This window comes from Limulus polyphemus, unplaced genomic scaffold (genome assembly GCF_000517525.1).
Source record: "Limulus polyphemus unplaced genomic scaffold, Limulus_polyphemus-2.1.2 Scaffold2186, whole genome shotgun sequence".
In the NCBI taxonomy this organism is placed as follows: domain Eukaryota; kingdom Metazoa; phylum Arthropoda; class Merostomata; order Xiphosura; family Limulidae; genus Limulus; species Limulus polyphemus.
In genome coordinates this window covers 59,308-84,782 of record NW_013667796.1, presented here as the reverse complement: position 1 = coordinate 84,782, position 25,475 = coordinate 59,308, and the positions used below count along the sequence as shown (strand labels likewise).

At 31.0% G+C, this 25,475-nt stretch overlaps 1 protein-coding gene across 4 annotated transcripts in view; it reads left to right on the top strand.

Annotated features, from left to right (window-relative positions):
* The window catches only part of LOC106466206 (pyruvate dehydrogenase (acetyl-transferring) kinase, mitochondrial-like), a 67,155-nt gene that overhangs the window by 15,037 nt on the left and 26,643 nt on the right, over positions 1-25,475 (top strand). For all 4 annotated transcript variants that reach the window (XM_022394165.1, XM_013926453.2, XM_013926451.2 and 1 more), the window contains exons 4-8: positions 8,749-8,820; positions 11,757-11,941; positions 13,833-13,919; positions 18,770-18,847; positions 21,507-21,583. In XM_022394165.1, coding sequence (XP_022249873.1) covers positions 8,749-8,820; positions 11,757-11,941; positions 13,833-13,919; positions 18,770-18,847; positions 21,507-21,583 — 499 coding nt within the window. The remainder of the gene's footprint in view (positions 1-8,748; positions 8,821-11,756; positions 11,942-13,832; positions 13,920-18,769; positions 18,848-21,506; positions 21,584-25,475) is intronic.

Here is a 25,475-nt window from a genome sequence, read left to right as displayed (position 1 = left end):
TTAATGTAACTTCTATTTTCTTGTTTGTTGAGGCAAATGTCTTGTGTGTACATAAGTAATTCATTTGTATTTCATATATTTATTTATATTTCTTATATAATGACTCATATTTTACATTTAAATAATATGGATTATTATAATTTTTGTACATTTCAAATCATTAAGAGATTTTAGTCAATAATTTTCATACTGTAAGTCTAGTTGTTAGGTTTCAAGTCTGGTAAAGTTTTGGCTGTATTATTTTGCTTTAAACAACTTACTGTTAGATTCATCGATTGGTTTAAGTGCACTTGTTTTGTGGATCTATGATAATCAGTAATTTGATACAAGAAATTGAAGAAAATTCCTTCAGTTTTAGTGTTGTTGAAAGACTTAATCAAAAGGACTGTATGCCTACAGCTAACAACTGAAATGTTTTTTATTTTATTTTTATCTTGATTAGTGCTCAGCCTTGAATAGTAATTGTAGCAGGCTTTCTGTACACTGAAACAAGCTTTACAGTAGGGCTTTGCTTGCCACTTCCTGTCTGGGTTATATATTGAACAAATTATTAATACCTAGAAATTGCATACAGCTTTCAACATGTCTATAGGAATAAAATTATCCTAAAAGAAAAAATTTTAATTACATGCGAAAGCTTTGCCAAACCTGAAAAACCTGAAGTTTCAGCCACAGTAATTAGAATTTTTACAAGCATTGTGTTAACTTGAGGAACATTTTCATTTGAGGTTAACATGTTTTACATTACATTGAGCAAAATACAGTGTATCACTTATTTAATTATAAAGCTACAAAGTTGAAAACTGCTCTGTTTTAAAAAATAGAATTACTTATGATTGAAGTTTTTATAAGAAATGAAGTTTTTACATCTGGAAAAGTTCATGATGTGAAAGATGGCTTGGTAGTAAGACTTTCATACACAAAGTGAAATAGATGCTTGTATAGTTTACATGTACATCCACATCTGTTGTAGATGTACAGTTTGCTGTTTCATGTCAACCGCTATTTCAAGTTAGTTGTAACACTTTAACCAAGATATTTCGTTAAAAAATATCATGTTGTAAAAAGTAACAATGCTGATAAAAGTAATTTTCTCTAGAATAAACCTGAGTCTAGACTTTTGTATTTATTTATAATATTCAAACCTTTGCTACATGAACCATGTTACCAACCAATAAATCTAGATCTCATTCTGCTCCAAGTTAGTATGTCAAAGCCTATATGGAAGAAGGCTTTGATTACATCATTCTTATGTTTCAGACAGATTTACAGTGTCTCAAAGTATCTTATATTTTTAAGACTTGATATCCATGTATCTCCTTATATCTCCATATATCTTACTGGGAGAACTTAACACAGTATTTCACATTTGAGTTAATAAGTCTTGTACAAATTAGTAATATTGTAATTAATCATCAATTTTTAAACCAGTTTATTTCATTTCAATCCCAGTGTTACATTGGTTTTTTTTTCTCCAGTTTTTAACAAATGATACAAGTAAAATCTGGTGTAGCTGGATATATAGAAGTTAAAATATTGAAAGAAATGAAATGTTTTGCACATAAATTAAAATTAATAAAGAACTTTTGTTATTGAGTTAGATAAAATCCAGTTTAAAGGTAAATAATTCAAGATCTGAAAGTTAGACCCTTAGGGACTTCCTGCGTTTGCAGTAATATATGCAAAATAGTATTTGAATAATGTTGTTTTAATTTAGATGTTTGCTAGAGGGCATGTAAAGGACAGTGAGTTTATAAAAGTAGCCTTAGAATACCTAGAATGTTCATAATGTTAGTGATCCAGAGACTTTATGAAACATCTAGAAACAAGTCTACATTATACATTGAGTCGGTTTGCTCAGTAACTAATAACTTAGTGAAATATTCAGATCAGTGTTAGTTATTGCATATATTCAGTTACTTGATCAATTAGCTGTGAAATTGTACAAGTGGATTTATTTGTTTGTTAATTGTAGTACCATTAGTGAGTAAATATCTGAGAGTGAAAACATTGTTTGTGAACTTAGGCCTACAAGTACAACTGTGCTCAAGTGATAGTAGCCTGTAGCAAATGTTAAGATAGAAATTAACTAATTTGTTATCGTTATGGGGGCTGGGCTTTGTATTTTGCCATATAATTCAAGAGAACTTGCCAAATGGTAGAATACAAGTGTCATAAGCTATATATTTAATGTTTTAACTTATATGTTATTTAGAGGAAGCTGCAGGTTGTAATGATGATGTTAAGATAGATCTAGAACACCTAGAAAATTCTGAAACAATCTTACCTCTGTGCAAACAGTAGCTATTTCTTATGAACCTGACATTGAGATTTTGTACATGCTAGTAGCTTTGAACTATCTCCAACCTAAATCACATATTTTGACATGAACTGCACTAATGTGATTGTAAGCTTCATGTAGAAATAGCCATCCACCAATAGGAGAGCAACACATCCTTCATGTGCAGTGAATTCTCATAAGCACTTGTACCTGAAATTAATTTCCTTCTTAAACTAGGCACTGCCATTACCAGACATGTCTAATTTTACTCTTCAAATTTGAAAGTTTTTAAGCAACCATTGTAATTGATTTGATTTAGTGTTCTTTATCAAAGTTGCTCTCTTTCTGACTGTTTCTTTTGGTGCATGCCTATTCTTCATTTTTGATTTTCATGAGATGCATGATTCCCTTTCTCACTTTTGTTTATTTCTGAATAGTAGTATACTACAAGCTAAGTTAGGGTTACTTTTCATGTTGTTTTTCAACTCTGCCAACTCACTTTTCTGTTACTTTGTCCTCCTGAGGTTCTAGCTCTGTTCATGAAGCCAAAATTTCATCTGGAATGAGAGTAGTTAATGTCCTATACTAGGGTTGTTTGAAGAACTTTAAACACCATGCAATGTTATGTCCCAACTCTTCACAGCTTTTAACTTGTCTATAGCTGCTGGAGGTTCTTTGTCTATGGAAGATGTTACTTTCAAAATTTTTTACCATTAATGTATTTTTGTCTTCCTTATCAGGTTGATGTTTTTGTCCATCTCTTTCCAATGATTGGTTTTGCCGTAGCCTCATTTTTAGCTGTTGATGAACATGTCACTCCTCTCTTTTTGCTGATCATGTCAATTTTGTACTATGCTTTTATTTTCTCCTATGTCCTATTTTTCTTCACAATTATTATTACATGCTTTCATGCTGTAGTTTTATTCTTTTCCCCTCACCTGACTAATATCCATTCTGATATCTTCTTGTTTCAGCATTGTTTCTACTCTTCCCTGCATTGCCCTCTTCATTTCCATGATTCTTTTAATATGATTTATGGTTGCTCCCCTTCTGTCTTCTTGGATCCACAATCCCTGGAATCCTATCTTTCTGCTTGGGATTGACTTACTGTCTTCAGTATCCTTTACCAGGTCCCACTTTTCCTGTTTTTGCCTATTCCTTGCTGTTTACTCCTTGTCTCTTAACTGGGATTAAATTTTTCTGGCGTATTTCCTGTCAGTCCATTTCCTTACATAGGCCAAGGTTTCATCATTTGCTCTCTATCTCCTCGCATGGTTTTTGTGTAGTTGAGATCAATTCAACTCCATTCTTTGTTTTTCCCCTCTCTCAGTCCTCCCTACATTACGTGCTCACTCCACTCATTTGTCACAAGGTTTTTGGGGTGTTACTCTTAGCTAGGAGACACGAGTGAAACTGCTTGCTATCAATTTTTTTCACAATTCTCTGCTATTCCATTGTATTTGTTCTCTTGCATCCTCTCATGTTCCTTGAACTATGTATATTTGTCCTCTCTCACATTTCCTCTTACCACATGTCTACCTCCTTTTACCATCTCCCTTGTGGAGTGTTAGCCTTTGTTCATTTCACTGGTGACTACCTTTCTTTTTATATTCATTTGGGTTTGATCCTATGGGGGCACTTCTTTTCTTCTTTGCTAACCTGTGGACTCATTTCATGGCTAACTATTGGGTCATTCAGGTTCTTACCCACTACACTATCTCTTTCTTCAGTTATGTTTTTTCTCCACCTTTCAATCCTTCACCATCCTGAGGACATAATATTGGAGCACTTCGTTTGGAATGCCATAGAGAGCCATTTGTCTCTCTATGGATTACTATTCCTGTCTCTTCATTGTCCCCATAAATACTGAGGACTGACATCCCCTTATCATACTTCTCTGAACCACTTCTGATGATTCCCAAGTTTCAGCTAAAGGATTTCTTCCTCCTAATAGGTTGTTTGTCTCTGGCCTTTGGATAAGACAGTAAATGTTTCAATACACCTTTCTTCACAATACAATAGCCCTGTCGTTGTGACATTTTCTTCTGTTTAACCACCATGATACAGTATACCGGTTTTGGGCTGTACCCTTTGACATGGCTTTTGCTCCTTATGGTTTCAGTCAGATGATGAGGAATTTCACTCACTACATCCAGTCTTGGCCTTTGTTTTCATTCACTTCTGGACACTTGGCTACTTTTTGCTTCTACTTGGTAGGCCTTCTCTAAAGGCACATCTTTTCTCTTCCAAGAGGCTGTTTATCTGGGATTGCTATTCCTATTTACTTGGAAAACATCACCAATATACATGGTGAAAGGTGTATAGTAGGGAACACATACAGAAAAGAATCCAATACAGCCTGAGGATATCCACAGCCCAAGCAGCCTGGGGACATAAAAAGCTGAAGGGACCAGACACTCCATGACTCACAGACAAAATGGAAAAAGATGAGGTGTGAAGTGAAAAAGAAGAGAAAATGTGGATCAAGTATAATAAAACTCAGGAACAAGTGAAACTCCTTGTTGTGTCTTGTTGGTAGCACATTACTGGCAGCTATGTTTTGGTTTCTTCTCCACTGACTGACATCTTAGGCACCTTCTTTTTCTTCCATTATCAGTGTTCCTCTTGCTCCATCCTTCTACATTACTCTTTCATCTGATAGTGTTGCCCTTTTGTACTTTTGTGTAGGTTTCTTGTTTCCTTACTCAGTAGGCAATTTTTCTTATTGTCCTTCTTTTGTACTGCTCAGTTCATCCTTTTACTCTCTCTCTCTGTTCCCTGACACAAATAGCATTATTATTGCCACTGATCCCTCAAGTACTCTCTTTTTCTGAACCATCCTCTTTTGGCCATCATCTGGATTTCTTTACCAGGCTGTTTAACAATTGATTGTTGGTCTACACTTTGGCAGGAAATTGTGCAGCCTTGTCATCCACATTTTGCCTTTTTTGCCATGGTTCCTTGTTTTCTTCCCCTGCCCTACCATATCTTTACTTTATAAAAGTAAATTTTCATAAATTTCTGATAGACCATTATGAGATTTGGGTTTCTGGGTGTTTGTTAAATGATCTTTATAGAAAATACTTTCAGACAAAGCTAATTTATTTAACTTAGTTTTTTGTAAAGCCTTGATTTGAGTAACTTTCACAAAAAGTGAGATTTATTTTTTATATTTTAATCTTCACTATGACAGTTCCATTCTTGATTATATTAAACTTCAGTCAAAAACTGCTTGGAATATACACTGTGGTGTATAATTCAGTTCTACATAGTGATTACATTATCCTCTGACTAGTGATAAACACCAGGGGCAGTTTTATGATTTGTTTTTCCACCACCTTTAAACAAGTGAAACAAGCTGTATATACCAAAGGAAATTTGCTTTTTTTTTTTAAATGAAATGTTTTTTAAAATTGAAATTTTCCACATTAACAATATTTACAGTACACTTACTATTGTTGAGGATTACTCATTTAAAGAAAATGTTCAAAATAATGTCTTCAAGCAGTGCTTAATTTATGCTGGATATTTTTAGATCCAGAGATCTGGAACCTGTTTTAGTTTATGTAAAGGCAAAAAAACTATAACTAAATGCCTGCATAGTTGCATTGCAAATGGAAGTGTGGCTGAAGTAGTCAACAGAAATTTTGTGGTTTTTTTCTCTAGAAATTAAACACTAGTGTCAAGGACTTTGAAATGAAAAATTGAGTAGCTGTGAGAATGATGTTGCATGTAATTTATCAAGCAATAAATGTATGAATCACACCAGCATCAATAACAGTGGCTAGGATTTACTATAATTTAAGTTAAGAAATGTGTAATTATTTCTAAGGGTCGTATTCTTGTATGAGTGTGTAGTGAGGTCATTCTGCATGTTAAATATGGCATTTTTTTAATTAAGTTAAATGTTTGTCAAAATTTAGTTTGACTACATTGTTCATTTTTTTTTATGTTTGAGAATTTAAACAATGTAACCATTATTATTTATATTGGTCTTATGGATGTGGTTGTTTTCATAGACTTTGAACAAGTCTTTGTCTCCTGAATCACAACATTTTATGAAGAAAATTGTTATGAAATAATTGGGATTGCTTTAATGTGGTTTAAGTCATATGCAGAAGGCAAGCTATAGTATTTCATCTTGGAAGGTGTGCAACCTGATTTAAAAGTAGTAATAAACATGTAGTACCATAGAGTCCCTCTGTGGGAGCTCTGGTATACTCGAAGTTCCTTTTTACAGCTAAACTTGCATCTGTGTGGATGATGCTGATGTAATTGTATTTTGTAAACAAATTGTATGCATTATAAAATTAAGGAAATTTTTTGTTAGAATAAATTAAAATTGGGTGTAAGATTTATAAACGTACTTTGAATCAAGTGGGGCAGAATCAGCAAAATCTTTAGGACACAGATCCCTAACCTTCCAGCTCTTTTATTCACTGCATATTACTGGCAGTGGAAGACATGCATCTTACTTCAGATTAAGTAAAACAAGCTTTATTTTATAATTCATTTCAGAAAATGTGTTCTTTGTAAACACTGCTGCTACAAGTATAATATCTTGTAAAACAACAGTTTTTAGCACTTAGCAGTATGAAAATTTTGTGCTAATGCCTTGAATCGATTATGACTACAACATTACCATCACTAGCTGGCTACCATAGAAACAACAACTGTAATGCTAAAGAACAATCTGTGAGTTCTGCTGTATAGTTTTTTAGACAGTGGCTATCTACAAGAAAGAGCCCATGATTTTCATTTGTCAAATTTTAAACACTTTCCTGCATATGTTAATACTGCAATATTTTTCTCTTGGTATCTCTGCCAATCTTGGTTTGTATTCTTAGTGTTGTAAAGAATGTGTCAAAAGAAATGTCCATTAGGCTATGTTGTGTTTTTCATTTAGGTATTAATTCTCTACATACTTGTTAAGACAATAAAAATATTTCAATTAGTAATGGATTTAATGATCCTGTTTCATAAAATTGTACAAGGACTGTGAAAATATAATTTTTTTTCTCCTCTTTTGTTTGTTTTTCAGGAATAATTTTCCAACTATACATTGCAATGCAAAAATTGGATCAGTATTTCATATTATTTTTGAAAACTTACTTGTTATTCATGTGATCGTATTTACCTCTATCCATAAAATTTCATCTGTGATTTAAATTTCAGCAAATCCTTATTCTAATTGTATTCAACCATGAAATATCTCTATAATGTACCATCTAATCTACTTAGTGACTTTTATTGATTTGGCACTAGGCTGAAGGAACTTTTTGTGTTAATAACCAAATAAGAAACTACTTGAATCATTACAGATTGTGGCAGGGTTTTAGCCAAATGTAGAAGTCTGTTGTACACAACAAATTAGATGTGTTACAAATGCATTTATATTCAAAATATGTCTGAGAATTTCCAACATCAATCTGACAAATGGGAGTGCAGGGAGATGTTCATTTGTAAAATAAAAATGCTATCTTACTGTTTGTATGTTGTATTTGCATAACTTTTAGAACCTTCAAAGTATGTAACCACAATTCTTTTCAGTGTCTCCATATATTGTATCTGGTATTAACTCTCCTCCACTACAAACCCTCCTACATCGCTAATTTAGGATAAAATGTGTTATTCATAATTCTTAACATCAAATACGTAATACCATGTTGAATGGCACTCTGTAAAAGTTTGTGTATGCACACTTTGACTCCCACCTGTGAACCTAAGGTTAAGAATAAATGAGCAGTTTAATATGCATATATTTATATAAATTAACTTAGAGTATACAATGAAAACATTAATTTTATTATGAAATAAACTGTAAGACAGAACATGTTTATGCACAAAATGGCACATTAGAAATAAAATGGTAATATGTTAGGTGGAATTTAGAATAGAAGAAATAGAATGTTGGGTATTTTTGAGCATCATGATAAGGGTTTTAGTGTGACAGATATTAAGGGTGATCTTTCATGATTAGGTTTTCTTTAATGAGAAGTTCAAGATCTGTAAATGTAGTTATGATAGTAAAGTTATTGATAGATATAATTTGATATATGATGTCTTTGTGTGACCCAAATGCTGAGTATTCAGACTAGTTCTTAAATGGCTGTACGGTCGATACATGTGAACTGAATGTTATTAATTGGTCTTCAAATAAATAGTTTTGAATATGAAAACTAGGGTTAAAGTTATGTCTAAATTGTTTCTGGAGTAGATTGTTTTTTTTTTCAGTCTAAAGGTATTTTTTAAAAATTAATTTGTAAACTTTGAGAACCAATAAAAGGTTAACAGATAATGAGAGGATATTTGGGGTCAGTAAAAGAAAATAATTATGGATGTAGTTTTTTATCAAAAATGTTAATTTTGAGAGTTTAAAGTACATTTATATTACTGTATAGATAGACAATAATTTTCTTCATTGTTGGTGATATAAAGCTAGTAAACTGCATACTTTTTATCTTAAGGTATGAAAGAAGTTTTGAAGAAATACTGGAATTTGAAAAAGCTAATTCTGAAGATGGCTTGGTTTTAGAAAGGTTTGTGTATTTTTTAGAAGTGATATTTATAAAATTGCCCAAAATATCTAAAATACCTGTTGGTTTTCTGTCACTGTTTTGTGGTTAACAAAATATTGTATTTATTTTACATTAAATTAAGAAGAGAGTTAATATCATTTTTAACTTTCACTCACATAATAATAGATAGTACAGTTTATATATTGTTTTTTGTATGTATTATGATTACTTTTTGCCATTCAACTTTTTTTTTTCCACGAGCAAGACAAGGTAAACTTGTATCTTTTGTCTGAATTCAAGTTGTGAATGAGTGAGAACTTGAAAGAGGTTCCGAGTACTAGGGGTTGAGATTAAAATATGTAATCAGTTACTGCTACTATGTTTTTCTAAAACTTCCAATTACCATACAGTTTCTATATTAAAAAATATATATATTAACAGTTGGCTGTAGAATGGCTTACAAGCATTCTGCAAAATAATGACATTTGTATTGATACAAAAATTCACCTAAAACAAATTGCCAAATTTAGTGTATAATCTTTGTTTTAGTAAATACTGCAGTAACTGGTTGTATTATTTTAATAATGAAGGAGGATACAATGTATGTAACTGTGTATGCTGTTTTGCTCTGCAAATAAGACTGCATTAACTGATCTAAGTAAAAATTTAGAAATTTTCTAAGCCTAAAACTTACATGAAGAAATATGAACTTAATTTGAGCATTAATAATATTTTAATTTAATCTTAAAAGTGGTTGTTTGATTTAACATTTCCTTTTTTAAAAATGTTGAGTAATTTAGTATAAATTATTAAATGTATACTAAGGGAGGCTTGAGTGTATGTTATGTAACTTATTTTACTATTTATAAATTTAAAGTTTATCTACAATATGGAAAAGTAAAATAATTTCTAAATTATTTTTAAGAATTCATCAATAGACTAAAAGCAGAATTTATTAGTTTAAATGACTGATTCCGATTTGTTTCTTTAATAATATTTGCTGGAAATCTTTTTTTTCCCCTCCATATCTGGTTTTTGGGTGATGGTGTGCTGCTGACTGGCTACCTTAAATGTGAGCAGTAATTCAAAATTAGGAACAGAAACAGATAGCACAAGAAGCTTTGCCATGAATAAAAAGTACAAATGAACATCTGGTTTTATTTTACTGTAAATTTTAAGTGTAATTTTTTAAAATTTCGTCAGCTGCAAATATCACCCATTCTTATATGGTTTTGAAATAAAATTTCAAATAGAGAAACTTTTAATGTGTGCACCCTTTTTTAAAGAGAAGCCTTTATATTATACTGTTTTTCTAATAATCAGGGGTAAAGTTAACTTTTTAAGGATTTAGTGAGAATTTACTCCTTGTTGGGAAAAAAAGTCATAGAAAATGATCTTGTTCGCTAGCTGTTTCCATTTATTAAAATATATAAACAAAAATGTTAATTGCTGTTCCAGATGAATTAGATATTTCCTTTATTAAAAGTATAGGAAAAAGAACAAAATCTATACGAAACATTTCAGGTGAAAACCAGTATTCCATCAAGACTGATCTTATCTGATTCTATTTTTCAAACTTGGAATATTCTAATTAAATTCTCTGCTCCATGAATCATGATTACTTTACAGTCACAACTAAACAATTAAAAACCAAACCCCATTTTAGCATGGTACCAGTACATTTAAAAGATTTGTGCAACTTCCTGTTTTACTAAACAATACACTTTATTATTATTATAACAAAGATCTGCAAGTTAATCAATTGCTAAATTGCTTGAAATTTGTGTAATTAAGTTAAAAATGATGTAACAAGTCGAGCCATTATTTCAAACTCGTTTCCAATCATTTTAATTTAGCACAGTTTTAAGGAAATATGTTCACACAATTTTTGCAGCATGTAAAAAGAAGTATCAGTTGAATAAGGGAAATTGGCCAGGTTAGATAAAGCTTGTATATAAAATATTCTGTTTGTTTTTATTATGCATGTGCTTGAAAGTGTACTACACTGTCTGTAGCATTTTTCCAAAAAGTGCATTTCACTTGTTAAAAAAAATGAAAGTCTGAAGTTAAGGATGTATTACAGAAAAAAAAAAGAGTAAAAGAAATAACATAGATGTTATTGCATTTCTCATTATTTCATTTCTAGCTCCAGTACTTACTTGAGTGTATTATTTTTTTCCATAAAGTAATTATATGAAGCTACTTAAATGTATATTCATCTTATTGTGGTTGTGGACAGAATCAGTATATATTACCAAGTTTGTACACAGTCATCCAATGTTACCTTTGATATATATTTTAAAACTTCATACCTTATAATTGTATCCACATACCAATGCACCATAAATGTGAGTTTCCAAGTTGTCTTCATGGGGAAGTACTAAGCTATGAATTGTTGCTCACTAATGAGGAAGCTATTTGAAACACTTGCATTAAAAAAAAAATGCTTATTTAAGGTATCGGTAAAATGCAACTGCATCAACTAACTAGTTGGAAAGTTCTAACAGATGTATGTTGACTACAAACTGTATTATAACTTTACGAGTAAATATTAGTTTTGAATTTGTATGTTTTTAGATTCATTTTATACTCTTCAATGATTTGATTCATTTACTTTAAGTGTTGTATATAAGCTTGTACATGTTTCTTCATACTGATTTAAATAACGAAATGTTAACTATATCTATGGTGTTTAGAAATGTCTTGTATTCACACATTTAAATGAAAAACTGGTATTTAACTTGTTTTATTAACTCGTAGAAATAAGAAAGGAGGGGCTATATATTGACAAGATGAATTAATTTTTCCATCAGTAATCAGATATTTTGGATTTGAAAATTTTAAGCATTAAAGCAGTTATAACTTCTTACTTATGTTAGAAAAAATAATTAAATGTTTTCATTGTACTGTTTAAAAGATCAGAAATCTTGACCTGTGTTTATGTTTGGTGCTAATAGCTTTTGTCAAGCCTTGTTGAAGATCAGAAATCGTCATACAAACGTAGTTCCTACTATGGCCCAAGGTGTTATTGAGCTGAAGGATACTTATGAAGTTGACCCTCAGATAGAACATAGTATCCAGTATTTCCTCGACCGTTTTTACATGAGTAGAATATCAATACGCATGTTGATCAACCAACACAGTATGTTAATATGTTTTGTGATATTTATTAATTTCAGTAAGTTTAATCTTGGTTATTAAGAGTTTCACTGTTTTGATAAAGAGACTCTTATTTCAATTAAGCCAAATGTAATTTCTTAAGATTCTCAATTTACAGTAAGCTGTTTGATACTGATTCACTATAAGCTATTTTGTTAAATTGTAATGTTTTACCCTATGTTCACTCAAACCATTGTGTTTATAGCACAGGTCTATATAGTGTACTTGTAGTATATCTATCTATCTATATAGATACACACACACACACACACACACACACACACACACACATATTATAAGAATAAGAGTGTATACATGTGTGGGAAACTTTTCAAACTATTAAACAAGGCAAAAGTGAAATTAGTAATAGGGAATTACATACAACCTCACCATATATGCAGGGGAATATTTTTATACTGTATTTAACTATGCAAAAATGAAATTAAAAGTAGGGAAGTATGGATGCTGTCACCATACGCATAAGGGGAAGGGTGGTTGTAGATAGCACTATGCATTGTACAGGGAAAGGTTTTTGGGGAATGGATCTGTAATCCCTCAGAGCCCCATCCCAAGCAGCAGTGTTTATATGTGAATTTCTTCATTTGTTTATAGACATTTAGATTACCAGTACTATCACCATGTTGAGGTTTAATAACTTTCTCTGATATTCATGTTGTAAAAGCATCACTAAGTCTGGTGTTTCTTACAAGATGTGTTGATTGATTTGTCATTTTTGATCAGACCATTTGGCTTAAAGTGTTCTATGTATTGCAAGTATTTGGTGGATATCGTTTATTGTGTAATAAGTTTAACTTCCCAGTTATTGTGATGCCCTGCACAGTCAACAGATGTGTTCAGAACTCTAACCTCACACATGAGTAGTCTAGACAGGCCACTTAGTTTTAATTACTTTAAGTACACGGCATTACCTTTACATTTTGTAAACTTTGTGCATTCAAATACAAAATACCACAACCATAAAAATGTTTTGTATTTGAAGCACAAGTTTTCCTCCTAGTATTATTAATAATAATAATGTAAATTATTGTAATGATTTCTAAAATCTTATTAGCCACAAAATTTGAAAATAGTTTTTGTTTGTATATTTAATTTTTAAAACAAGATTTATTACACCCTTAAAGATAAATGTGTTAAATAAGAAAAACAATTATCAGTACTTAATTGAAAGCTTTTGGATATTGTTTTGTGTATTTTTTCCAAAAGATAGATCATGAATAAAGTCTAGATATAATATTGAATATCTCCTTTGTTTTTTTTTGTCATTCCTACAAAATATTAGTAATTTCAAAGTTCAAAAGCCCTGATTAGTATATGCTAAAACCCATGCTTGATATATTTTTTTTTAAGTTTCATTTCACTTACTGTAAAGAAGAGTAATAAGCATATAAGGATGAGAAGGTTTTGTAAAACTTTTTGCTGCATTTAACTTCTCTCTTTGGGGCCAATCTAACAGGACACCCCTTGTTATATAGGCTGTATTGATCCTAACTATGTTATTGTGGCTCTTGTGCATGCTTAATATTTTTTTTAAGTTTCATTTCACTTATTGTAAGGTAGAGTAATGATCCTTTTTATCTTTAATAAAATTTAATTATAAACAAATATGGGGTGTATATTGTTAATACTCAAGAGTTCAAATGATATTACATTTTTTGGGTTAGGCTTGCTCACTAGGTTCATGCTATAGATGCTGTTTCTCTTTTGACATTTTTAAAAGAAACAAGTTTAACATGTAACTTAACAGATAAATTAATGGTGGTAGTTCTTTTTTTAAAGCAAAGAATATTATTTTTTTTGCTTGTTTTTAAACATGGTATATGAGAAGGTTTTGTAAAACTTTTTGCTGCATTTAGCTTCTCTCTTTGGGGCCAATCTAACAGGACACCCCCGTCATATAGGCTGTATTGATCCTAATTGTGATATTGTGGCTCTTGTGCATGGTGAGTATTATTATCTCAACTTATACTTGCAACTGGGTTTCTCGTGATTTTGAATTGTTCACTATTGTTTTTCATTATAATGAGTTTTGAGTAGTACATGCTTAAGTAATAGGATAATTGTTTCATAAAAAGTTACCAGTAAGTAAAATGTAGCCAAACTCTAATAGTTTTTTTTATTGAATAACATTGCTGCACATGATCCCATAAGATAAACTGTTAAAGGGAAATGTTGTGCTCTAATTTACTTTTTCCAATGCTACTTTGTCATTTTGTACAGTAATTTACTAGCAGAGACCCTCAAAACATTTGCAGTCAAATTAATATCTTTATTGCAACAGTACTTCTTTAAGTACAGGATGTCTAGACTAATACAAAACAATTCTAATTGCAGACACAGAAATCTATTATGTCTACATGTCTTATGCCTAATGTTAGTTAAGCCTTTATTAAGTACAGTCTACATTTGATAGAGATAAATTATCACTGTAACTTGTCTACATTTTTTGCTTTAGTATAGTTAGGACTAAGTTTTGCTGCACTTAATACTATCAGTAAATGAACTTATAATGTTATTCTACAACCTAATGTAAGACCTTTTTAAAAAACTTTAAGCTTTTAATATATTGTTGTACTAAATGTCTATTAAAGTATATTTACATCTGTTGAAATGAACTGCAGCACATACACATTTAGATAGTAAGATGTGCATGAATTTTCAGGACAGACAAAACTGAGTATTATTTGTTATGCTACAACTATTAAAGTTGAAATCACAAACAAGATTTTATTCAACCAAAACACAAAACTAAAAAAACAACACAATATAGAAATAAAGAAATAAAAAAATACATAAACACATAAAGTATACAGTTTTTCTTTATCACGACATTCTTCCCCATGCAAATGAGAGATTGTCATTGGATGGGTTTCCTCTGTTGCTTGGATCTTCTGAGGGTAATGACTGAACTTTCTGGAGGATGAACAATTGGATGATTATTAAAAGGAGATTCTGAAGTGTTGGCAGTCTCAGTTTCCTGAGAGGAGTTCTCCATAGATTCAGTAGGAAGTAATTAATTTTCAGATCAAGATTCCTCAACAGATACATGGGGATTCATCGGAGATGAAAATTGTTGTGCAGCCCTCAAGGAACAAGATCTCTAATTGGTATTGTATCTTCCCAACCACCAGGGAACTTAACATAGGTATAATGAGGATTGGCTTCTATTAATTTGACTGAGTCTACCAGTGGTTCATACTTAGAGTGACGCATGTGTTGTTTCAGAAGAACAGGTCCAGGAGTCAAAAGCCATGTAGAGAGAGAGTAAGACCAGATGCAGTTTTATGTGGATAAGAAAAGAGACGCTTGTGTGGTGTTTCATTTGTTGATGTAAATAACAACGACCTGCTTTAAGTGCATCAGTTAGGACAGATTCCCATTGAGTTATTTTTTAAACCTTGGCATTCCAATGCATGAGACACAGTAGTCCAAGTAGTGCCATTATAGTGCTCACACTGCAAGTTTCCTTGAGGATGAAATGGAGTTGTGTAACTCATAACAATACTACAGCACATGAGATAATAAAAGGATCCCTGATGAACTCTTTATTTTCTCAGCAATAACCTGTTTAAAGTTACAATCTTTAGCAAGACATTTAAGAGCCTAAAGTAATTTGTCTATATCCTTTTCAGGCGTTTGATGATATGGTGAACTAGGATTTCGTTTGTGGGCTTCATGTAGGCATCCTTCAAGATGGAAATAGCTTCATTGTAATCAGTACAATTCTCAATCAATTCATAGACACTTGTATCCACTTGCATAAATAGACACTAGTTTGTCAGGTCAACTATCCTCTGGTTGTTAAAAAATAAGAAAACTTCTGGTACCATAATTTCCAATGTTTGATGCTCTGAGGCATACAAAGTTACACATCAAACTTTACTGGTCAAATAACTTTATCCCTTTAAGTGAATAAATTGTTATGCCACAACTGCTAGTCAAAATCGCAAGCAAGGCTTTATTCAATCAAAATGAGACATCTAAAAAAAAAACCGAAACTAGAAAAACTCAGTCATAATACAGAAATCAGAAAATACATTAACACAATAAAATGTATAAAGTTTTTCTTCATCATAACATTTGTTTACATCTATTGAAATGAACTACAGCACATGCACATTTGGATAGTAAGATGTGTGCAGATATTTAGGACAGACAAGAGTATTATTAAAATATATATTTTTCTACTCAATATATTAAACATATAAGCAGATTTTTTTCTTTTAATTAAAGTAGTTTATCTGTTGGGTGTTTATATTTAAAATATCATTAGAAATCGGAGAAGATGATGTAACTATTGAGCCCACGGAGCAAGATCTTAAACATCCTTGAGGAGACTGTGTAAATAATAATAAAAAATTTTAGATATATATATATTTGATATGCAAAAATAATAATGAAGCAAAATGAACTAGTCTAATTGTAATCAATAAGGTACATTTCATGTGAGAAAATATAAAATACAAAAACCACAAGTAAAATGAGTGTAAAGCAGAGCCTTATATAGTGGAATCAATTACAAGATTACAAAAAATGTACAGAATTTAAATAGTATACATGTATCCTTACTTATTTACTTTCTAAGGAAACCTATTATAAGGTCTTGTGAAATTGTTTAAATGTCCTTAACACTAAGTTGGGATCAGAAAACTTATGAATTGACTTATGTTCATTCTTTCTGTAATGATTCTACTTTATATATACATATAAGAGGTAATTACTAAACTTTATCTGTTTAGTATATACTTATTATGATGATTATTTTGCATTGTTAGCTTAGTTCTAGGGATGCATGGGTAGTAAAATTTGGCCAAATACCGGGTTCGGGTACCCAGTCACTAAGCTTCGGCTGGAGCTGGGTGTCAACCAGGACAGGGTTTCCCCCCTGCCCCCCACCAAAAAAAACATACACAAAAATGAGAAACAAAAACAAAATTGATGTTTATTACATTTAACCAAATAATCACTAAAAGAACATTGAAGATTTACTTTCAACTTTCAATGCCTAGCCCGAACTTCTCAAACCTTAACCCTATTGTTGTCAAAATGCCCACCTTCCCCAGAAATTCACTTCTCAAGTCATACCTGTTATTAACCCTTATTGTTCTCTGAATCCCCAACTTTCAGCTCAGAACATGTTTTTTTTGTTTTTTTTAACTAAACCAATTATTGACTGTAACTTTCAGTACCACATTAATTGCCATAAAGATTAGGGCTTAGATGCCTAACTTTGACATTCAGCCGGAGCCAAGTATTACTGGGTAGCCCAATACCTGGCTGGGGCTGAATATCTGGCCGTATACTCGTGCATCCCTACTTAGTCTATTGACTAACCTAAATATGCTAAGCTGTCTAAACCTCATGAGATATTATTGGGACTACATTTGAAAATATTCATGATGGTTAGCTTTCCAAATTGATAAGTCAGTGCATGTCAGTTGTTAACGGTTTTTGTTATATGACTATGTATGCTCCTAAATAGATCAGTAAGTTAAACTTGTGATATTAATTACAGGGTTAATTTTTATTTCTGATCCATATAAGTTGTTTGCTTTGAAACGATAATAATATCAGAAGTAGTAGTAATACACTAAACATTGTATGGTAAGTAATTGTCATAATTGTTTAGACAATTGTAGCAATAACTACTGGTTTAACTAACTAACTAAACTTGTAATAATAACATAAAAAAAACAATGTATTCAAAGGCTAAATATTACTATGAGCTAATATGATGGTCAGATGTTGACAGACTGGATTGCTGTTAGTGAAATCTTCTTTTACATAACTAACAAAGAAGGTACAGAACTGTTAAATAGTACATTCTTAGTTAGAGGCAGAGAGCAAAGATTGTGAAATTCAAGTTCCTGCATGTATCATAAATGGAGAAATAACTGTTTTCAATCTTAATATATATAGATTTATATTATGTGGAGGAAGACTTTTTTTTTCTTCAAGTTTTATAACGTTTTCTGCAAAAAAAAAATATATTTTTTGAGACATATTGCAAAAATACCGATTTACCAGCTTATGCTTGAAATTGGTTCAATTAATTAATAAAGATTAACTAATAATAAAGATACTGTGAGCAAGGGGATATTTGAATAATCTCAGATTAGGTAAATTACAGATAAGCATGATCATTAACAGGATTTTCTTCACATTGTGTACATGAGGATATTCAATTTGTAAATTATTTTTACACCTCTTTTTATCTTGGGTTTAGAATTTTAAACTTTTCAGTCAGTTGGCCATTTGCCTGTAGTTTCTATAAATCCTAAGTTGTCCAAAAATGTAAATTAAATGTGTATTTGTATCTCTTTCATTTTAAGGACAGGCAAAACTGAGTATTATTATAACAGATTAGTCTATTTCACTCCATATTGTGCCATACATAATATGAATGATGTGTACAGCAATTAATTTTACTTAAAATGTAACTGAACTTTCAGTCTTGTGAAATTTGTTGAAGACTAAAAGAATTTTAAGGCTAAGGTCAAAGCTCACTTAAGTGCTCGTGAAACCTTGTTCTTTATATAATATAAACATTATTTCTGTGGACTCAATTTTTTAAGTTCTTTGACATTTTTCTTAATAAAAACAAATATTTTGTTTCAAATTGAAAGTAAGTAATTAATTTTACCAAAAAGTTTTTCTTTAATTTTGTTTTGAATAATTGAATTATAAATTAGTATAATTTGTATAGAATACATCACAATGTTCAGTTGTGGCTATTCATTATGCCGGTTGTTGATGGTTTTAGATATTCATAGATAATGCTCTATTCTCTTAGATGCTTTTGAAAATGCAAAGTTTCTCTGTGATCAGTATTATTTGGGTTCACCAGATGTGATCATACAAGAACATAATGGTAAGATTGAGTGTGATTAAATTTTTTTATATTGACAAACAGTATCAACTGGTAACCAAAGAGAATATTAATTAATATTGTACGCTTTAGTTTCTTAATTAAGAGTTTTTTTTGCCCTTGTTTTATGTGCTGACTGTCCTAAACTCAAAGTTAAAATGCTTTAACATTGTATTACTAAAATATTTTTTATATTTACTCTGGAAATAAGTGGTGAGAAGTCTTAACTCTCCAAACATGAGTGAAAATTATGACTCTTTACATACTAAAACTCTGGATTTTACAAATTGTATCTTTATGAAATTTGGCATGCTATTAGTAAACATTATAAGTTTGTTGTACACAAAAAATCTAAATTTTTAATAAAGTCTTTATATAGTAGAAATTCATCTTTCAATTTCTGAAACCTTGACTGAATCAATTTGAGTGCAATGTGATTTTTATGCTAAAAATATAAATACTTCTTTTTATCATATTTCATTTGCTCATAAATGAATATCAAAAGTTTTGTTTTATATGTTATTTTTTATATTTTTAGCACTACCTGTAGCTAAATCACTAAAGTACAGTAATATGAAGTTTTTGAAATTATAAAATGAAATGAACAGTACCCTTTTTTTTTCTTTAATGAATTATTTGTTGCTGTACCTTCAACTTCATTATCTTCAGAATTTCAACTGTTTGCTGTTTCAAAATGTATTTTATTTTATAGATTTTCTGCTTGCTTGTATGATGTTAAAAAAAATTTTCATGCATAAAGAGCAACATATTGTATCAGTATATTTGCATACAATTACATATGCATGCATTCAGCTTTGGACTTGTACACTCATAGTAACTTAGATTTAATTTTTGTTTTCACACACAACTAATCAAATATTTACTATTCTGTAACATCTTTTATCACCAATTTCAAAAGGAACATTGAAAGCTTGAAGTTGAAAATAAGTTCTTTCTATTGGTTGTAAACATACATGTCAAATAAGAGCATGTAGTTTTTAAAATTGCCTTGAAAGTTAAGGCTATATGGATGTGGCTTCTATTGCAGGGTGGGAAAATTTATTGATTTCTCACTACAAGGAAAAATTATGATGTTGAGACTGCACATTGGACCTTAGGATTGTTTACATATTGTGTCTAAGATAAGTCAGACAGTGTATTTGCTATAATATTGAAATTATACAAGCTAAAACAGGAGAATTTATAATGGAGATGCATCACATGACACAAAAATTAAGGTTGAGAATTTTTTAAATGTTTTCTTTTGAAATTAAGAAATTAAAACTTGGATAATACAGTAATTTGAATTATCAACTGCACTCAGATGGTAATTTTATTGACATAAAGTTGATATTAAAGTTGCTTAACTATTCTGAATGTATCTTTGTGAAACTGTACAAGAATTGTGACATGAACAGAAGAGCTAGGCTTGTATTTAATGAGATAATGTGATTTTCAGATGCCTGACTTCACATACAGCATATTAAAATAAGCTTAGTTTCAAACAAGTTTTACCCTATTTATTTCATATAAAATACTGATATGTGCTTTTTTGTTAATAAAAAAAATGTGAGATTATAAGGTAGCATCGAACAATCTTTTTTCATTCTTATCTTCGTTTAATGTAAATTTATTAAGAGATATTTCTGTTAAGGTAAATAAAATAATAACCTATATCTCCAGAAAGTATCTTTATTAGCTCAATATTTTGCTATTACAACTTCATCAGGGGCTATTGATATCATTCATGTCCACTAATCCCCCTGATAGAGTTGTAACAGCAAAATATTGAGCTAATAAAGATATATCTGGAGATATAGAAATCTCTGTCATTCAGTTTGTTAGGTAGCCTAAGGTTAACAAAATGTGTGATTATGAGGATTGACCAATCTCAAGTAATCTTAAGAATAGCTGTTTTGATCATCGCATATTAAACTGCATGTTAATATCAGTGAAATGCTTGTTAATTTACAGAGAATAAAATATCTAGCATTGATGAATAACAAAATTATTAAATGGGTTTGTACACCAAGAATTTTCTGCAGTTCTTTGTAACATGAAATGACTTTAGAAAAAAAAAAACAACAACTTAGCTTCAAAACATTTGTCATCTTTATAACTTTAGTACTTAATTTAATATAATATGCACAGGGTCAGTCCATTGGATCAGTTTTGTATTGAAGAAGGAACTTGACTATAATTCCGGTGCTTTGACCCAGTTTGGTTTGTTTCACTGCTTCAGATAAAATGAGCTAAGATACTCCCAAAACTTCTACTGTAGCCCATTCTAAAAATAAGATATTCCAAAAACCTAAGAAAAATTCTATTTGGTTATTAAGTTCTGTAAATATAATTTTAAAACCTTCAAGTAATACAGTAGAACATTTTACATGGCTTGTAAGTTTTAACAGGTGGCAGTACTCACAAGCATCACATTTAAATGACAGCGACACATCAGCTTGAGTACATTCTTCCTTGATTCACTTATGTAAAAGAGAAATATGTATTATACAAATATAAATGTGTATATATTTTTTTCGTTAAGTATGAATCAAAATATTTCCAAACTCATCCAGAAATTTAGAGACATCTGTTTTATGTGCATATAGACTTGGAAGTATTTATAAACTTGAGCATGGTTAATATACTGTATTTCTTTCAGCACTTGACCTTGGAGCTCCTATTTCAGTGGTGTATGTTCCTTCTCATCTATACCACATGCTGTTTGAACTTTTAAAGGTTAGTAGTGCAGAGTGATAGGATTTAAGCAAACCTTATGTTGATTCTGTATCCTGTTATGTGTATATATATATATGAAATACAAAAAATGTGTTAGAGGTTTGAGTGTGTGTGTGTGTGTGTATATATGTTTTAAATTAGGAACTTAGAATAATATTTTATATTTATTTTGTACTGTTAGAAAATAGAAGTAAGAGATGTATGTTTTTATTTAATCAGGAACAGTTACATGAATATATATATATATATATATTTTTTTTTTATCCTTCTACCTCTGTATTTGATTTTCTTTATTTTTGCTTACACTATTTAAAATGCTTCACCTGAAAAATGTTGATGAGTGACATGTACTATTTATTTTGTTGATGAGTTCTTGAAGAAATTCTACTTTCAAGATGTGGGATTGTTTTTGAGTATCAAAAATTCTGTTGGATTGGATAAGTGTCACCCACTGTCTTTTTCTGTTAATTATCTAGTTATGATCAATATGAAATTGCTATCTCTTTCAGCATTTAACAGTTCTCACGAAGAAGTGATTAGTACTTTCAAGCAATACTGCCTTTTTATTTGATATTTTTTTTAAATTTTCTTACATTTTCTTGTGATTGTTGATCTATATCTTGGCTTTTATGGTTAACCTTAGGACTCAAATTAATAATTTAAAGTCATACTGTTTTGCAGCATATTTTCAACTTTTCTTTTGATAATATATGATGCTGATAAATAGTTGGACACCTAAAAACAACCATATTGGAGAAGTAATGCTGTCTGTATTCTGAATTTATGAAACATATCTTCATGAACTGTGGCAAACTTTTAGTAAAATGTACAAGTCTATTGTACTCAAAACATTAGGTGTGTTACAGAAGTGTTTGTACTAAAGATATGTCTGTGAGTTAATAACAAGTTGGAGTGTGAGGTGATGTTTGTATGAACAATAAATATACTTTTGTTCATCATTCAGTTTGAAAATTGCAGTTGCTTAACTTCTGCAACCTACCAAATGCATATTTAAAGTTTTTTCCAGGATGCCTGAAAAATATACATTATATATTTACTCTAACACAAAGTGTTGTAAAATCAGTAATGTAGGATAACGTGATATTTTTAACTCAGACATCAAATGCGTAATACCATGTTGAATAACACTGTACAAGGTTGGGGCATACACATTTGACCTCCACTTATGCACTTAGGGTTAAACTTCATCATCATCCCATTGAAGACAAAAATAATTTCATGGGTAGTTTGAGTTTTATATTTCTAGTATTAGTGTGTGTATATATGTATGTTTTAAAATAATCACATTATAAAATCTTTCAATTCAAGTTATGTAAGCAAATTCTTCGAGATAAAAACTTATTTTTTATTTCAGTAGATATTGACACTTGTTTGTTGGATGAAGTTTTCATTTTTTGCCCATCTCGGGCACAATGAATTGATCATAATTTGTGATGCAGTGACATAGCTAGTTGATTGTTCAGCTTATGTTGTAGGTTACGAATTAGGAGTGCTTCCTTTTTTCTTAGCATCCATTCATCTTTTGCCGAGTCTATTATTCTGAAATGTTCACTGTTTGGTTTTTTTGATACAGTCTTTGCTTAGGTGGTTGTAAAATCCACAGTTATTGAAAGGGCTGTTATGCGCATGCTCTTTGATTCTGGTAGCTAAGGTTCAAGTTGTTGACCCAATGCAGCAATGACACAAATATTTGTATCCTATCAGCATTTTTTTTTCGAAGGAGGTATTTTGTCTTTAAACAGGAAAAACTATGTATCTGTTTGTTTGGTTTGAAGATTAATCTTAGCCTGATTTATTTTAGGCAGACCATATATATATAATGACACTGTGATCCAACAGGTCTAATATGGTGGTATACTTGATCAGAAATGGCATTCTCTTTATTTTTAATAGGAGTCTTTGAAGTTTATTTTCTCTCTGTCGGGTGGGATCTTTATCTAAAACTTTAAACTTGCTGGGGTCATTTAAGATGGCATGGATTTTATCAAGATAGTCTTGTTTGTTGAGAATGACAACACAATTTCCTTTGTCCAGATTTGAGAGCACTACATTATTTAAACGTTTTAGATTATTCAAGGCAGCAGTTTCATTGCTGGACAGGTTACTATTATGTTTTTTAAATTGATAGGTATGGAATCCAAATAAAGCTATTCCTGATATTTCTGTGACAAAGTTATCAAAGGTGTACCCATTTTAGTCCAAATGGGTAACGGTTTAACATTAATTAGTAATTTTTTCAAAATTTACAAAGAAATCAGTATATCTGATTTTCTCAGGAATGATAGTGATGTTTAAAACCATGTGACAAAACACGTTTCTCAGGGTCGGATAAAATGTGATCAGAGAGGTTGTGTATGACTTCAGATGGGTTCTCAGTAAACATGGTTATGGGGTTCTCATCTCTCTTTAGCTTGTGCAGTTTATTTAATTGGATTAGTTTACACTGTAATAATTTTTGCCTATTTTGAGTCTCAATGGCTTGTTTGAAATATACATAATCCAAGCAACTAATGTGTTATTTTAAAATTAAGAGGCTGGAAACAAATGACCCAAGTAAGTTATTTTTTAACTTGTTTTTTTCCAGTAATTTCTTGTTTCAACATTTTTTTTCCTGCTGTCATGGTATTGTTTACTAAACCTTAGGCTGATGTCGGACAGTTTGAAATGCGAGAACTTAGGACATAATTCAAAAGTTTTGCATTATTTTAGAAACTCAGTGTGTAATAAGTTCTTTTGAAATTTTATGTATGCTTTTTCAGCATTCCTATATAATTTTAATGTGTGGCTACCATAATGATTTACTAGGATAGTAGTGGCAGGTAGGTGTTTTGAAGATTTGAATTTTAAATGAACATAAAAACAAAAGTGAGAATGCGTATCATTATAGCACTTAAGGACTAGGTTACTACATATATAAGCAAAATATATGGAGCTTCACTTTAATGCAAGATTCCAACATGTCTCATGCAAATCATTATGCATTACCTACTCATCAATAGGAGCATGATATGCTCACGTAATGTATGCGACTCCCTCTATCACTTCTCGTATCGCATCACTTGTGTTCGAAATTGCTCTTTTGTTTGTTTAATTCTCACGTTTGACTTTGTTTCCTCACGAAGTGGGTGTTTTTTAAATCAATATGCTTTTATTCAGCCTGTTTCTTCTATTAGTATCTTTCAGTTAATTCTTGTTGCCTTATTTTCTGCACTCAAATTTGGTGACCCTTTCTGTGCAATGAATTCCGAAGTTAACTTTACCAATTCAGGGGTTACACCAGCGACCAGTGTTTTTCTCAGGCCTCAGGAAGGGGCGACCTGACAGTGGATTTATCTGTTTTTTATATATATATTGGGAGATCGAATGTTACATTGGAAAACCTTTGTCCCCAGACATTGCCCAGGCTCCTCCAGAACAGGCCAATCCTGTGCAGGCTGACAAGGAATTTGATTGTCTTTTTCCACGTTCAGATTTCGTCCATTCCTTCACATTCCCAACCAGATGAGTCAACTAGGCCTACTGCAGTCTATAGATTTGTGCCTCAGGATTGTGATGTTTTATCCTTTTATCCTATTTCTTATGCACCTTATCCTTATTGCATGAACAATTTTCCCAACTCTTTTAGTTTTTCCTCCCTCACCTGATCGCTTTGCCCCGCAATTAAATGAGGGCATTAGTATACTATGCTCCATGTGGACTCCAGATCAGTTCCCATTTTTCTACCGTCGTGCTCACTATCCACTTTTAGACCAGAAGTTGTTAGGTTCCTTATTGCCTATTTGGGAGGAGCCTCTCGATTCATCTGTCAGTCTCACCCATGCCCAATATTCTCATGCCTTACCCTATAAATCTATTATGGTATCTTTCTTCC